The sequence below is a fragment of the Falco cherrug genome, chromosome 5, assembly GCF_023634085.1.
Source record: "Falco cherrug isolate bFalChe1 chromosome 5, bFalChe1.pri, whole genome shotgun sequence".
In the NCBI taxonomy this organism is placed as follows: Eukaryota; Metazoa; Chordata; class Aves; order Falconiformes; family Falconidae; genus Falco; species Falco cherrug.
Window position 1 is genome coordinate 18,332,300 of NC_073701.1, and position 16,281 is coordinate 18,348,580.

Consider the following 16,281-nt stretch of genomic DNA (forward strand, 5'->3'; position numbering starts at 1 on the left):
AGAAACAAATATTAACATGGAATCTGAGCATTTAAAAAAAATACAGGGACACACTGCTGAAAAACAAATGAAAGAAATAGGAGAGGTAATTATGTACGGTGACCTGACACACATAAATCCATAATTTTGATTTTCTGTATCGAAACAACACATTCACTTATTTTGATTTTACCCTTCACAGACAGGTGAGATTCTGGAAGCAGAGAGTAATCACTGGGAGAAAAACAGAAAAGCAAAATTACAGCGATCACACATTTTAAAATGCTACAATTTGTTTCAAGTCACATTCCCTAGGTTGTCTACCCACCTCCACAATACACACTTTTCACAAAAAAATGAAAATTTAAGATAAAGCATCTCAGAGGACTATTATACTCTAAAGTTACGATTACTGGTGCTCTCACCCTTCCAAACTGCTCAACGGCTTAAAAGAAGACAAGACATTTTATACAACCCACTGTAAAAATTCAGTAATTTCAGACATGCACTTTCATAAATAAATGCAATAACTATTTAAGATGTACATAGATAGACATCTACAATTTCTTTGTGTTGAACATTACAAACCAAGAATCCGGTTTGCTAAATGCAATGGGATGACTCCTGAAAGTGTTTGCAGAATTATAACATGTGATCTTGCAAAAACATCAAAGTACACACACACGCACACACTTACGATGTCTTAAGCAGTTAGTGTGTTTCCACTCTTTGAAATGTGGAATTTCTTTTTTTTTTTTCCCCCCCAATGTTGTTGTTTGGCTCTTTTCTTTCCCAAATCCATTTTTCCATGCAAAAAAATAAAATTTTGAGAGTTCTGTTATTGTCAAAAAAACTCCTTCTGTATGAACAGAGTTAACTGTCCACGCAGATCAACTCCTCCCCCTCCCCAAAAAAAACAACCCCTGGAACTGAAAGATAAAAAAAAAGAAAACCAACTGAACTTCAACACCACAGTACTACTTTCTAAATCAACATGGATTTCTGATTAGGAGATGCTCATAATCAAGCGTTCCGTGTTAATATTCTGCCCAGCCTTACTATTCGCTTTAAAATATTTCTAACATTACCAGCTATTACATCACTCATTAAATGTACATGTATTTACAATGATGTTTACATTGTGATATTATCTTAGAACACTATAAACAAACCACTACTAAATATTCCAATGTTTTAACAATTAATTCATTCTGAACATCATTACATACTTCTTTTTTAAGTAAAAAAAAAAGCTGTAGTAACAAAACCAAAAGAAAAATGAGGTACTTGTTCAGGGCAAAATGTCAAAGGACAACACTGAATTGGATCCTAGAAAGCAGTAAGTAATTACAGGAAAATGCTGAGTGCCCTCATTATTACATAAGGAAATGGAAAAGAAATTGTCCAATAATTGCTGTCCAAGCTCTTTATTTTGTAATTTTCTCATAGGAATTCTCCATTTTCTTCATCAAGTGCATTGTTTTTGCAACCCAAAATAACATTTCAAATATCTATTAACTTTCTTACTCAAAATTAACCCATTAAAAATATATTAGCATACCCATACTGATATCTGAAAGCCTAATCCATAATGCTGTTTTCCCCCCACTTCCACCTGTTTTGTCTTTTTTAGTATTACCCAGATTAACACTGGAGTTGGATCCAATCTGGCAAGCTTTTATCTTTACAAACAGTTCTAAAAAGCCAATGAGACACCTTTAGCAAACAAGGTCTTACTGTATACAGGTTTGCTGAAAAGGCTTCATGTGTATTTAAAGAGAAATACACTTCACTCCTCAAAACTTATTTTCTGCCTGAAATGAAATTATTTCATTAAGGGCATCTAAATCAGAGCATCTATATGGATACAGGCAAACTCTTGAAAAATACTTACTTCAAATTTAAACCACTCAGAATTCCACTGAGGATTAAGTGATTTGGGATACACATCTGTCTTAAATGTTGTATTTCCAAACTTTACCTAAAAATACAAGCATTCAACTATTAATAACAAATATGAATAAAGAAATCTAGAAAATAATTAAATCTACACATGCCAAAAATTTCAAATACGTATTTCAATAGTATCAACAAGTCTTTTTCACTGAGTGGCTTTGTTAATCGATTCACATATATCAGTAAGTAACTTCCCATGTATCAACACCACTTCCAATAAACCTCTCCCACTATTAAAATCGTTTCTTTTCCTTTTCAATCAGATGAGAGTAAAAATATCACTTATATTGGCTATTCAAAGTCACCTGGTATAACTTCCTTGCCTTCTGTTTAGAAATACTGTAAGCACAAGTATTCTATCTAAATATTGATAGTTTGCCCTATTACTGTTCTCTCTCGAGTTTCTAAATCAGCTATATTGACAATTTATAAAAGAAATATAGAAATAAATGGTAAAGTTAGCAAATTTATTTCTTAAATTTAAGAAATCACCCCAGATATACACCAGAAAATGACTGACACCATCTCCATTAACTGCAATCTTAATACGCTGAACACTTATCAGTAAATTTAGAGCAGCAAGGGGGAAACACCTTACAACTTTCTATTCCTTTCTTAAAATATAAAAAACTCCATAAAGCATACAGGCAAAAAGGTCAGAGGGACTACATATATGCATGCATCTACATATATCCTTATATCCTCCAGTTACTGAAGATTAAATATTCTCCATACTTCTACTGATTAACACACCGTCAACCACATAATAGCCTATTTCAGGAATTTCCATCTGGTCTTCATAGCAGTCTATTTCAGGACAACCCCATTTGTGGTTTGTTTGTTCTTTTGGTTTTGTTTGTTTTTTTATAAAGTGAAATTGAATTTTTGTGATGCTCCATATATCAAGAAACCATGCTGCGCAATGCAAGAGCCTTTATTTCACTGCAGCTTTTATTCCAAACCATTTACAAACACTTGTAGTTCTCTGAATGTTGCCTCTCAAAATGATTAGTACTTCAACTAATAGCAAGTATCTGATGGTACTTACAAATACGCAGTGTTTTTGAATTCATTCAAGATGAATGAAGACAATAAAGAGTGTGCTGATATTGAGGAAACACTGCAGTTAAAGATAACTGTGCCTTCTGAATGACATTTTCTTTTTAAAAGTCTAAATGGATTTTAGAGACTAAATTTAGGCTTACCTTTTGAAAACTGTATAGCAATTTTAAAACACTTTTGCTCAAGAAAGTATAAACATTTTATACATTTCAGTAATATGGTGATTACTTTGCACAGGTGCATAGTGCAACTCTAAAGAGATTCTGCACTTGCTTAAGTACACTCAATTAATTGAAAAAGCCTAAAGCACTGCAAAACTGGACTACGAGTTCCCACTGAGCTCTGTATATACAACCATAGTACCTCAGTTAAGAGAACTCTTTACAGCATTTGTGACCAAAGAAAGAAAAAGAAAAAAACGGTGGGGTCTCCTATTTGATTCAATGAACAGTAATCTTTTTTGAAGAGAAGTTACTCCAAAATAAGCTTAAAAGTTAAAAGCCAGAGTGGTATGAAAACACAGGATTAAGCAATCTTACTGTAAAAAATACATCTACCTATCAAAAGGTGGAGGCAGCCTATGTGCATACAGAAAACTAACAGCACTGCCACTCAGAATGTGTTGTCATCACACAAAGCAGTATAATAAACTTGACACGAGTTTCAACTGAGCTACCTTATATACCAGAAGCTGCCAAGATGGAACAGCCCAGAGCTCCACCCAACCTATTTTTACATGTTATCTGGGGAGTAAATTAGTTCCCCTGGAGCCCCAGGCAGCTATAACTGAACTTCAGTAGCCAAGCTAGTTCATTAAAGCTAGTAGAGATAATCAAGCACTACGCTGCTGTCCGCTGTACAAATTTAGAAGCACAATTACAGAAAAAAATGTGTTAATTTGCTCCAGATCACACATGCTGGCTATGTCCAAGTCATGCATAACCTGAGCCAAGTAAGAGCTCTAAAGCTTTTCTCATTTTCTTTTCCAATGCCAGATTTATATTAGAACATTTAACAAGGAAATTAAAGGCTACTAATTAAGTAGTACCTTTACATTACTTCTGCTTTTCAATTTTATTTAAGTGAAAACGTTTTGTAAATGTTTTCACCAGTTTTTCACAGAAAATAACTGTTTCAAGCTCAATTTATTTTGAGATAAATCTCACCTGCTGCTTTGCCTACTCCACATGTGGAAAGGGTAGTTCCCAGAGCCTAAATAACAGTCCTGTCTAAATAGCAGGCCCCATCTACACATTTCTTTAGCTTTCTTTGTGCCAAGACATTCATGAAATTGCACATTAACCCAGATAAGCAAACAGATCTTTCTGAAAAAAATTAAGTTTCCCTTTTTTGCTAAGCTAGTCTTTAACTAGATGAATTTCGCAATCTGTTTTGCTACACAGCTTTTCAGGCAGTAGGGCTGGCACATATGGAGCAGCGTTGACAACAACAGACCAACAAGAGATCTGAAAGCATAAGAACAGGCCAAATGAAACTCAAGAGAACTGTATTTCCTATTCCTATTTTTTCTGTCCCCTAGTTGCACACATCAGACTTGTTGTAGGCTGCCTATTAATCAAATTTAGAATTACAAGAGAAGTCTTTATAAATTAAAAACTGATGAAACATTTGAAACCCAACACTGAAATATTAAGTTAAATGACAGTCATTCATGTAATAAAACAGAACTGTGTACTATTTCGGCTCCGTTAAAAGGCATGCGAGAAATACATTTTCACTTTATTACCAATTTACTGTCCCCCTAAGCTATGTGCTTAGTGTCTGTCTTATGTCAGTCGTATATTTTATGCACCAAATGAAGATGACCCCACCAAACAGGACTTACATACCCCAAATCTTTTTTTATACCAGTATTACCAGACTTTTCAATTTATACAGTTCCAGAAAGATGGTCTGTTTTCCTAAATTCCACTATTGTGCCAACCTCAATTACTGTTAGTAGCTGAGCATCTCTTTTGATGCTCAACATTTTTTTGAGCATGCATTTACATAGCACGCCATTTTTAAACACCTCTTTGCTTCTTCTAAGAGTATGATTTCTGAATCTGTTGAACATTTCTGAAAGTCTTTAAGTTATTCATATTGGAAATAATGAATCACAAAAGAGAAGGATCACATCAACTTATTCTACAATCCCTTCCTAAAAAATGCCCTAGATATTGCCTGCTAACTCTAAGACTGTAAAGAAGGGTGAGGTTAGGTACTCTTGGTGCAATTAAGTGATTTAAACAGGCAAATGATATTCAGTATTTGTGCAATAAAGGATCCTCTGAAAATATCATATTTCCAATGCTTTAAATAGGAAAATTAATATTTGCCTTAAAAGTAAAGCCTGTACAAGCACTCTACACTTCATATATTGAGAGATGCTAATGACTTAAACACGCTTTTACCACTTCTCCAGCCTGTTTACAAGACGCCTACCGAATCCTGAGACGGGTTCCATTTGGCTGTCACACCAACAAGGGTCACTCATTAACAACTTCCAGCCAAGGCAGGCTGAGAAAGAACGGAACGCTGCTGAAGTGCCATCCCAGCCCTGGTCGGCTGTCAGCTAAAAGGCCTGGGCGCACCAGCAACTGCTTTATAGACACCCCCGCGCTGCGGGGCCCGGGGCGCTGCCTGCCGTTCCGCAGCCCCCCGGGCGGGGCTGCCCCCCCCCGCCGCAGGGCGCGGCCGAGGAGCCGCCCTCAGGCCGAGGCCGGGGCCGCCAAACGCGCCCCAGGGCGGAGCCGCCGCGGCAGCAGCGTCCCAAGCAGCGCCCCGGCGCTCCGCGGCCGTGACCGCGGCGGCACCTGTCACCGCGGCGAGCCCGGCCAGCACGGGGCGCCCCGCGGCACCCACCCCCTCCCCCGCTCCCGGGGGCGCCGCGGCGGGGCCCGGCAAGTGCCGCAGCCGCGCGGGCGGCGGGCAGGTACGTGGGCCCGCGGCGCGAGCCCGCCCGCCCCCCCCTCCCGCAAACCTCCACAAAGGCGTCGGTCAGGTCACTGGCGCGGTCCATCACCGGCAAATGGCGCCCTGCCACGATTTTGACCTTCAACTTCCCCGGCATCTTCCTCCGCCTCCCCCCGGCTGCAGGGAGAAAACAACAGCGCGTGTCCCATGGACCGGCACGGCACGGCACGGCACAGATCGGGGGGGGGGGGGGCTGGCGGCGGGGGGCAGCGGACGCGCATGCGCCACGGCGAGCAACGGTCTGCGGCTGCCCGCCCATGCCCGGCGCCGCTGCCCGAACCCGGCGCCGTGACGCAACGCGGCGGGGAGGGAACGGCAGCCGGGCGCATGCGCTGCTTGCTGGGTCGTTACCGTAAGAGGCCGACAGAGCGGGCGGCTCTGTGTCCTCTCCCGCCGGTGGCCAGGCCCGGGGACGCCTCGGCGCGTCACTCGCCCAGGCGGTATCGCCGCGCTCTTACGCCAAGATGGCGCCGCGGGCACGGGGACGCCGGTGGGAGTCGGGCGCCGGCTCCTCCATGGGTTCCGTGCTAGCGCCGTGGTTGCGAGTCCGAGGGAAGTCAGGGCGCTTAAGCGCCGAGTCATCGATGCCCGGGACAGCCGTGGCTACCGCGGGCGGCCCAGGCTGGCCGTGGGACGGGACGGGCTGGGTTGAGGCCGCCTGCAGCCTCTCGCGGCCGGGCCGGGGCTGCGTCGCGGCTGTCGCCGCGTTCAGCCTTGTGCCTGCGGTTCCGTGGGGCCCGGGGCCGCGTGTCGGGCTGGGCCCCTCAGCGTCCCCAGCCGCTGCGGAGGCCCCGCCGCGGGTGCGGCCTGCTCCGGGCGCCCTGTCCGCGGCTCCCGGTGGCTCCGGCCCGCTTCGCGTCCGGCTGCCCCCGGGAAGGACTCGGTGCGCTCTCGGGCTTGAGGGCTCGTGGAAGTGGGGGGGGGAGGGGGGTCGTGGGACATAACGTTCCTCCTCCGGCATTTAGCGGGAGAGTCCTTTAAACTATTTCAAGCAAACACCGTGGGTTTGGGTGGGGGTTTTTTCTTAAAGACAAATATTTGCAGTGTTTGAGGGATTATGAATAGATTAAATGGAATTTAGTTATCAGAAATAGGATTTGATACAGTTCTTGTAGCCAGGTTTTGACTTTTTGATGCCTGAAAAGCCCTTTGTTCGGCAGTAGTGCTGCGGAGGCTTGGGGCGAGCCGGGGAGCGGGCTGGCCGGCGGGGCGGCTGCGGGGGCGAGGGTGGGCGTAGGAAACCAGGTTGTGTGAGACCCTGTGGGTCCTCTGTTGTACCACCGGTGTGGCTGTGAACCGGAATATAAAAGAACCCTTTTGTTTTGATTAAGCGGTCCCCAGGTGTTGAGCCAAATAGTAGATCTGGGTGGATTATTTTTCCTTCTTTCTAATCTTACAAAAAGACTAAATAATGTTACGGGCTGGAATGTGATACTGCAAACACAAGCCATATGAATGAAAAACAGTAGTGTGTGGCATAGCAAATCAACGTATTGAAGACCTTGCCTGTCTGTCCTCCAGCTAGCTGCATTTAGTCTTGCTACTACAGCACTTCCTCTCTAGCTTGTTTTGCAGTTTGGAGCAAGAAAAATGCTGGTGTTCATCACATCAGAGTAAATTACAAACAGGCTAGATGCATGTTTCTTCCTCATGCATTCCTGGGTGGAGTACTGGAATGAGACTGCTCCCAAGGCAAGATAGCAGTAAAAAGCAAAGACCCGGAAGGGGCATCAAAACCAGAAAACACCCAACTAATGTTAGGGGTTTATTTGAGACCAGAAATGTGCTTTTTGAATGGAATATCCTGATCTCACCTGCTTAAATATTATTTTGGCTCACTTAATCTAGTAGTTACAGAGGATGCAAACTGATTATTTCATTTGGATAAAACTGAACTGAAAAGCATAAGCTAGCAATACCCCAAATACATTCTAGCTATTTAAGCACATCTGGGCTGTCACAGCAAGTTAAAGCTAGTGTGAAATTAAACCCCCTGAATAGCATATGAAATATGCTAGGTTCTCAACCGTTTCACCCTAAAGATGGGCCATTAATCCACTGTGTTACTTGTTAACATAGTCATTTCTGTGTCTTAACTTCCCTGTTAAGAGTGGAAAACTACCAGCAGAAGACAAGACTACAAAAAAATACATTCTCTGTTGCCCGTGTTAGATACAGCCTTGGTTGGACTTCATTAATTGGTCACATAGTGCTTTATAGCCCAAGATTTAGGGAGTATAAAGTAAGTTCTTGACTGCAAACAAGTAAAAACAATGTAAATTTTGTCATATGTTCTTTCTTCTGGCAGCGTGTTTCTTTGCTGCTTTTGCTAGCTAAATTACAATATAACAATTATTAGGAAACTGTGTGATCACTGTGATTTTACAGCATGCCTTGTGATACAGAGAAATTTTTTTTCAGCTTGTCAGGACATGAATTCTTGGGGAAAAATTTATAATTTTGAAGAGGACATTCTAGACCATTGAACACAAGATTGGAACTGCCTTATATGTTACAAGCAAAAAGATACAAATGTAGTTTAGTTCCATCTCTTTAGAGATGGGTAGGTGGCTCCACAAAACATCTTTGTGGTGTTAAGGTCTTCCTAAACCCTTCTTTAGCTACTGAACACACCACACAAAACTCTGGAGCCCTTTCTTAATCATCGACGATTGGACAATTTGCCTGACTAATGGCCAGTTGATGCAGTGAATACCTGGCTAAATGTACTGCTTTGTTACATGCAATAGCTACAATCTGGGGCAATCCTGAAACAATGCAAGCATTATTCTACCAGATGCTTGCTGAAAGGGAAACGTTTAAAAGAATATCTAATATAGTAAGCTCTTCCAAGTAGGTTCTTGTAAACTTGCAGCACTCCTGATTCTTAAAGACCTCTCTAATCTTCCCAGATAATCTACCTCGGTACTTACTACTCTCAAAGTTTTAAAAAAGATTTTTCTAAAGTTAAAAACTTGGGGGGGGTGGGGGTGGTGTGTGATGAAATACAAATCTTGCCTTATCCGCTGAACTTGGTGAGCAGATGATCCCTTTAGAAATATTAGAAGACTCCTACTGGATTGGACTGGTAACTGGTACATATTCTTTTAGGTAATCTTTTTTTGTTGTTTAATTTTTAGCATCTGGGCCGATAGGATCAACAGGTTAACGACCTTTTTTTAGGAAAATTTATCTTCTTTTTATTTTGAATTTACAAACTGATTTCACTTGTGAAGTCCTATCTCTTACATTATGAGAAAGAAGGAAGAATTGTTTCTTCTTTCTGATGGGTTTTTTAAAATGGACTTACCATCTAGCTTTTTTAAAATTGATTTATCTTAAAGGGTTGTGTCTCAAACAGGAAATAAAATTCCAGGGAAGGTTTGCCAGTGTTGCTTAGTGAACATCATCTTCTCTCTGGGATTGTGAAATACAGGGATTAATGAAATACACATTTCTTTTTCAAAAAAAAATCTGTTTAAGGATCTAGCTTTTCATTGGAATATGTTAGTAGTCAAAGAACTAGAAATTAGAACACCTGTTTTGGAGAACCAGTTTAAATCTGTTTCTTAGATAACTGGAAGGATCAATTACACGTGATTTAATGCATGGCTGAGGACTTTCTTTACTGGCATAATGAGACCTGTCTTTCCATGAATTAGCATGTTACTTAACACACTTCATGTCAGTAGTAGTCCATTTCTCTGGGGCCAGCAGGGATTTAGGGAAAGTGACAGGTAGAAGGGACTCAGCTGAAAGTTTAGTCAGAGCCCTAGAATATACAAACTGTTTGAGGCATCTAAAACAGCATTGGATTTCCCTCTCTTTTAGGCAAACTATATTCAACATAATAGATAATACTTGAAACTAAAGCTATAGTATGTACTTTCTCAGTAATGTGCATGCCAGAAGTCCACAGAAAATGTTGAGGTGTATTTTCTGATATCTGTCTGCACTTCATAATCCATTTTGTATTTTGCTGAGACATTAGTGCTTAAAAATGATGTTTTAGCAGGTCTTGACAATAGAAGTCGTGTTTCAGCGAGATAACAAGTATGATATACTTAAAGAACAGCATTATCTCATTTGAGCAGTTACTGTCATGTATTAAGTGGCTTTGTAACCCAACTATACAGACCAAGAATATTTCTCATTATAGTATCAAAGTCATCTTGTGTGGAACAGTGAGTGACAGAAATAGGAGAGGTTTAGGTGGGGAAGCTGGTAGATTTTAACATCTAAATGTGAAGTTTCATGTATCCCTTCTTTCCTGGTTGTGGTAGGATTTTGTTTTGTGTTTTGTTTCCTGCCGAACTGCTAGCTCAGTGTATGCTTGGATTTCCAACAAAGAGATATTTCCTTTGTAATGGACACGGGTGTGGAACCCTCTTAGCAACTGATACTCCAGAGAAAATGTTTTCCCCAGAACTTCAACCTGCTGACCCATCGCTTTAGGGTAGATTTACTAGCCACCTTCAAGATACAGATTGGAAGGTGTAGGTTTTCCTCAGGTTACAGCATGACCTGAGATGTGGTGGGCTGTGTCTTAACTACAGGGAAAAGTGCTTTATTGATTATATTGCCTTGAGCTGATTTGAACAAAAATGAATAAAAGTTTGGGATTTTTTTTAGTTTGTTGAAACACACTGAAGAGACTTTATATCTGTTTTTGCTTATTAGCACTCACAGAAGATACTGGCTCCATTTCTGCTGCATTTATTGTGATGAGTAGTCTTTGAAACAGGAGTCTTTGTCAACTATTACCAACAAAGAAAGCTCTGCAGTGTCAGTTTTTGGTTTCTGGAACAGTCCCAGTATTTCTTTGTAAAACTACATGTTTCAAAGTGATCTGACTGAAATCTGCAGGACATCAATCCAAAAATATTTTCAATAGTGCACAGAGGGGTCCTATATCCAGAGTGAGTTATAGATACGTGGATAGATATGTCCTTAGTAAAGGACCCCTGCATCCCAGGGGAAAAAAGGGAAAAAAACCCTAACCCTTACTTCCGCTCTGAATGTGTGCTATGCTCTGTGCCCAATACAATTTAGATGGGCACAATCCTGATCACTACTATTTATGTATGTATTTGATGTGGCATTGCAACCCCTAACCCTTCTCATTAGATTAAAAGATACAGAGTCAAATCCTGTCTCAATAAAATCAGTAAGGTGAAACACTCACTGAAATGAAAAGATGGGTTTTATTATGAACTCCTGGGGTGAGCAAGGCTTCATTACTGATGTTTCTGATTTATGCTGGAGGAGCTCACTGTAGTTAGCCTGTTTAAACAGGAGATTGTGAGCAGTATTAGTGTCTATTATTATCTATATGAACAAATTCCTGTTGCCATAAGGGTCTGTAATATGGCAAGCATGATAAGGATAGAAGTGTGAGCAAGACAGATTAAAACTCAAAATGTGACTAATGAAAATGTGAGTTATCATTGAGCAAGTTATCAAAGCATTTTTTAATTGCCTGTAATTGTTACTCATTGGGAGAACTTAGAATCTGTAGTTCCATCACTGAGACTGCATTTTTTTTGCTGACTTATGAATGAGAACAAAAAAGAATATGCCCAACAAGAAGCAGGAGGATAACCATGGGCAGGCTGCCGTCCTCCAGGATTGCCACCAGGCAGCTCTGACCCTCTGGTTATACACACAAAGCTGATGGAGGCTGAGCCTAGAGGAAGATGCAGAAAGAGGCTGTGAAGGCAGTAAAGAAGTGGTGGCTACCTAGTACTTGAGACAAAAGGTTCTTTTTGACTCAGTTACTTGGGGAGGATCTTACAGGTTCAGTTCTACTGACTTTATACTATTTTGTCTAAAACTGCATCACTCAACACTCTTTCATCTTGATGCTGTAACTATTGGGTAAAAATAAGGTGATTGTAGTAAGTGATTTTTCCCTGATGGCATTAAAGTATGTGATATGAGTAATGGTGTACATGGGTGGTTTACTTTTGTCCTGAATCTATTCAAAGCCATTCCCAGGCCAACGGAAGTAAACTGAGCTGACACTGGTGATAAGATGATCATATACTCTATTCTTTTATATTACATAGGAACAGAATACAGAACTAATTTGGAGACAGTATCTTGGAAGTAATTTTTGAAGTAGGCTTGTCTGGTAATTCAAATACTGTGCTGGTGATACGCCGGATAGTCAGATCAGATAAATGTTCTAATATCCTTTAATATGTATGGGGGGGGGAAAAAAGCTTCTGCAATTAAAACTCTTTAATTCTAATGATACTCTAAAATATTATTCCCATGCAGATCTAGTGAATTGAATAATACCTGGTTGTCCTTTGAGGAAAAACAGAAGTGAAGAATTATTCTCGACTTGCATTAAGAGGGTAACAATAAATCCTAGTATTTCTTAGTCCTAAAATTGTTTTTCTGAATTGTTTATGTACACCTGTTTCCTGGATATCAAATGAAAATACTTCCTTTTGGAAATGAGATCCCAACACTTAATATTCTTTTGAATGTGACATCTTTTCGACAATGTACTCAAGTCAATCTTCAGTTGACTTCAGCAGTTTAGGATTTGGTCCACATCAAGTGGTTTGTAAGAATGGAGAGCCATCAAAATATTCCATTTCATGCTATTACTGCTATATGAAGGTCTCAATTTCCATATAGACTTAAATTGGATAAAATAAATATTCACTGACATGGGAATGTATGCAGTTACATACTAGGGGACTCAAATGGATTTGATGTCGTCATCTCAGCTGGTAATTGGATATCATCTATCTTTCTTACAGTTCTGTGAGGGAAATAACATTGCGTATGACTGCATTTTATGCGCAATGAGTGGCAGTGGCATAATTGGGATATCAGTTCACAGAGATTGCAGCAGAATGCTGCATGCCCATGGTCTAGCAAAGATACTTAGTTACAAGCAGTACGATAATAGTAGCTATTCAGAGTTCATGTTTACAAGCCCTAGTTAATTAGTCAACACTTAGTTAATAATGTAATTAAATGTAATTGTCAGCAGCAGTATTTACATAATTAGAAGATTAGTCCTTCAGTGACAACTTTCAACAACTTTGCTGCCGCTCTTGTGACAAAGAAATGAAATACTTAACTGTGATTGTAATCGTGCTAAATTTCCACGGTTATTAAAATAGTTATATTTGCTTGTTACTGTATTTTGCTTAACACTGTTGGTATTTTGTCTTCCTTTTTCCTGTATAAATGTAACAAATCATTTATTTAGGTCCCATTCCCAGAAATTGAAATGCTAATGAATGGGTGTATTAATATATTGAAATTGCTGTCAGGATCAAAAATTATGATCCTGGAATCTTGAAGTAGGTTAATGCTTATTAAAGATATGGTTCTTGTAGTTTGTTTCATCAACAGCTATTGCACAGGCAGCAATTGTACTTACTGCTCAGCAAGTCAGTCTGTGTCTCGAGGGAGATACTTTTAAGTATAGTAACTCTGCATAAACTATCTATAGAGTAGTCTTCAAGATCCTTCACAAGATATGCAAGTTATTTCCTGGTGCATTAAAGAGATTACATTGGATTACAATCAAAACAATAAATCTTTGTATTCTAGAACATGGAGTGAATGCAGTTCTTAATAACCATGTGATGCTTTTGCTTCTTGTGTTCCATTTGGAAGAGACATGATGTGGGTTATTAAATATTAACATTTTAATATATAAAAAATAAAAACACATTAATGAAGTAAACCAATTAGTTCTGTTTTTCAGCAGCATGTAATGCCTTACATTCAGCTTCTTACAAAAGGCTTGTATCTACACAGTGATACTCATTTGCTGTCAAAACATCTGATACAGAGGGGTTCACATTGTTTATTTTAATGGTTTAATTGTCATGCCAAGCCAAAGGAGACAGAAGAGGTTCATGGTCTGAGTTCTGTCTCCTCCCTCTGTGCACAGGAAGCAGAAAAACTAGGCTCTTAGCTCAGGCTGGTAAAGTTAGAAGCTTAAACTGTAAACCTAAAGTGATATAATTCACTTTCACCATTCAGCTTGTGAAAAGGATGTGCTACTGCTGCAGGACATGTCAGTCAAGCTCAGCTTAGCAAAGTGCTCATGGCAGATCATGTGAATAAAGTCAGGGAACTGTGATTGCTATCAAAGAACTTCACAAACTAGATTAGAAAAACTCTCCTTCCATTGCACTGTGATGGGGGAAAAAGGTGAACAAATAGAAGAAACTGTCCTGTTCTTATCTAGAGCCCTCAGGGAAACGGGTGGGCAGAGAGCGCCAGCCCAAGTTCATTCTGTGTTTTCTACTGAGAATGTCCGTGGTGTGGTGTGGCAAGAGAGTTCTGCTACAGGATTTGAGGTGCTGCACTAGGGAGTTTGGTGATAAAATTTTATGCTGTGTGAGAAGCCACACAGAAGTGTAAAGTATAAAAGAGACGTCTTACACTTGTGGCTGATGGGGTCTGAACAATCAAGATGACAACTTCTAACAAAGCAAATCTTTTTCTAATATCACGATTCCAGAATGCATTCCTGAATCCCATCTGAGGTAAGAAGGAAATAGCGATTCAGAGAAAGCATAAAAGTTCAAGACCTGCGGGATAACTGAAGCCCCACAAAGCACATTAAAAAAAAAAAAAAAGAATCCCAATTTCTGTATAGCCATGGATTCATATAACTGAATTATATATGGTGGGAAGGAGAGAAGATGAATAGTCTCAATACTGACCCATGCTTTATTATCCAACTGGAATTAATCCAGTTCACTCTCTTGATTACCAGCCATTGAAACAAACTCCTTATATTCAGTACTTACCACCTTACTTCTTCAGTAAAAACTCTTACTTGTAGAGTAAAACTTGGCTAACTAAAGTAGAATCCTGTCATCTTGTGCTTATTGAATACTATCTTAATTCATTCCTGACAGAGTTGTGTTCAATGCCGCATTTGACCCTGTTAATGGCAATTTATAGGGCTTTTGAAATATGAGGACAGTGTCTTCAAACTGCCTTCAAAGTATAAAAATTCTCATTCATCAGGCTTGTTCTGCTTTGCTTTGCTTTTATGTACAGGAGAATTACGATCGTCACCTTGGACTGTCTTGATAGCAGCTGAGGGAGGTACTGCTTTGATTTTATTAGCAAAGATTATTATGAACAGCACAACTTGAGAAATATATGCTAAATACATTGCTAAATTATACGTTATAATTCTGTAAAATGACTGAGCATCTTCCAGCGCGTGAAAGTTAAATACAGATCTTAATTAGGCAAGCCAGGAGCTAAAGGTGGTATCAGGCAGGGGCAATGCCATCACCCCCCAGGACACTGTCCTACAGCACCCAAACAAGAACTGAGCTGGTCCAGTGATGGTAATGGAGTTAGCCTGGTAGTTAGCAATCAGGTCTATAGTAACAAGGCAGGTTCAAAGTCAAGATATGGTAGCCAGGCAAGGCTGTGACCTGCAAGGCTGGACGCAGCCAACCCACCAGAGCTCTTGGGCAAGGACTAAGGAAGGAGCAAGGGCAGGGACCTGAGCCTATGTCCAGCTCCTTGCTCAGGACAGGGGGCAGAAGCTGCAGAGGCCACTGGTGAGAATTTTCTCACCACTCACTTGTTTTCTATATTTATAGAAGCTATATAGTTGTGGCATATTACTACTTGTCTTGGATGCTGACAGCTAAAAGACGGAGGAGAGGGGTTGAAGGGATTGCAAAGGAGAATTGATGGAGGAAGCCAGATACAGGCTGGTAAGACCAATCGGACCTGGTCTAACTGTGTTTGTGTATTCAGTGCCCTGACAAGGGTATGCTGTAAAAGTTGGAAGTTAAAACGAGTAGGCTACTAGTTACCACCAAAACATCTAGTGGCTGGAAGAATTCTGCTAAAATTTAAAATAAATTAATGTTTAACACAAAATAAGGAGACATACTACTGTATTTTTATAGAGTAACAAAAAATTCCCCTCTACAGTAGCTGAGAAGAGTTTTCATGTGCACAAGTATGGGATTGCTGATCCATAAAAGCTGTATCCTACAACTTAGGCTCTTGGAGTAAGATAGATCCCTGCTATCTTGCTATTACTAAATGTAAGGACTAAGAACATAGCTGCCTTGGCTAATTTTAACAGTCTGAAAGAAGCAAGGAGAAATAAGAATATGCCAGTACAACCATCCTCGTTTTTAGACATGTTCACTAAATTTGTGTTGTAATTTTACGCTCCCAGTCCTGAGATGTCTCACAAATTACTTTCAACAGTATGAAAACCTACTGGTTTTCCTGATTTTATTGTTGTGACTCCTGAACCCTCCACCAAAGAAAGGCAAGAAA

At 40.2% G+C, this 16,281-nt stretch overlaps 1 protein-coding gene across 18 annotated transcripts in view; it reads right to left on the minus strand.

Annotated features, from left to right (window-relative positions):
- The window catches only part of C2CD5 (C2 calcium dependent domain containing 5), a 67,369-nt gene extending 61,182 nt beyond the window's left edge, over positions 1-6,187 (minus strand). For 12 of the 18 annotated variants that reach the window (XM_055711413.1, XM_055711412.1, XM_055711409.1 and 9 more), the window contains exons 1-2: positions 5,981-6,185; positions 1,874-1,960 (exon numbers count right to left, since the gene is read on the minus strand). In XM_055711413.1, coding sequence (XP_055567388.1) covers positions 1,874-1,960; positions 5,981-6,070 — 177 coding nt within the window. In that variant the 5' untranslated portion in view covers positions 6,071-6,185. Of the gene's footprint in view, positions 1-676; positions 767-1,873; positions 1,961-5,442; positions 5,574-5,980 lie in introns of those variants that run through there. The other 6 variants (XM_055711423.1, XM_055711408.1, XM_055711416.1 and 3 more) reach the window with 5 other exon arrangements.
- Between the last annotated feature and the right edge of the window lie 10,094 nt (positions 6,188-16,281).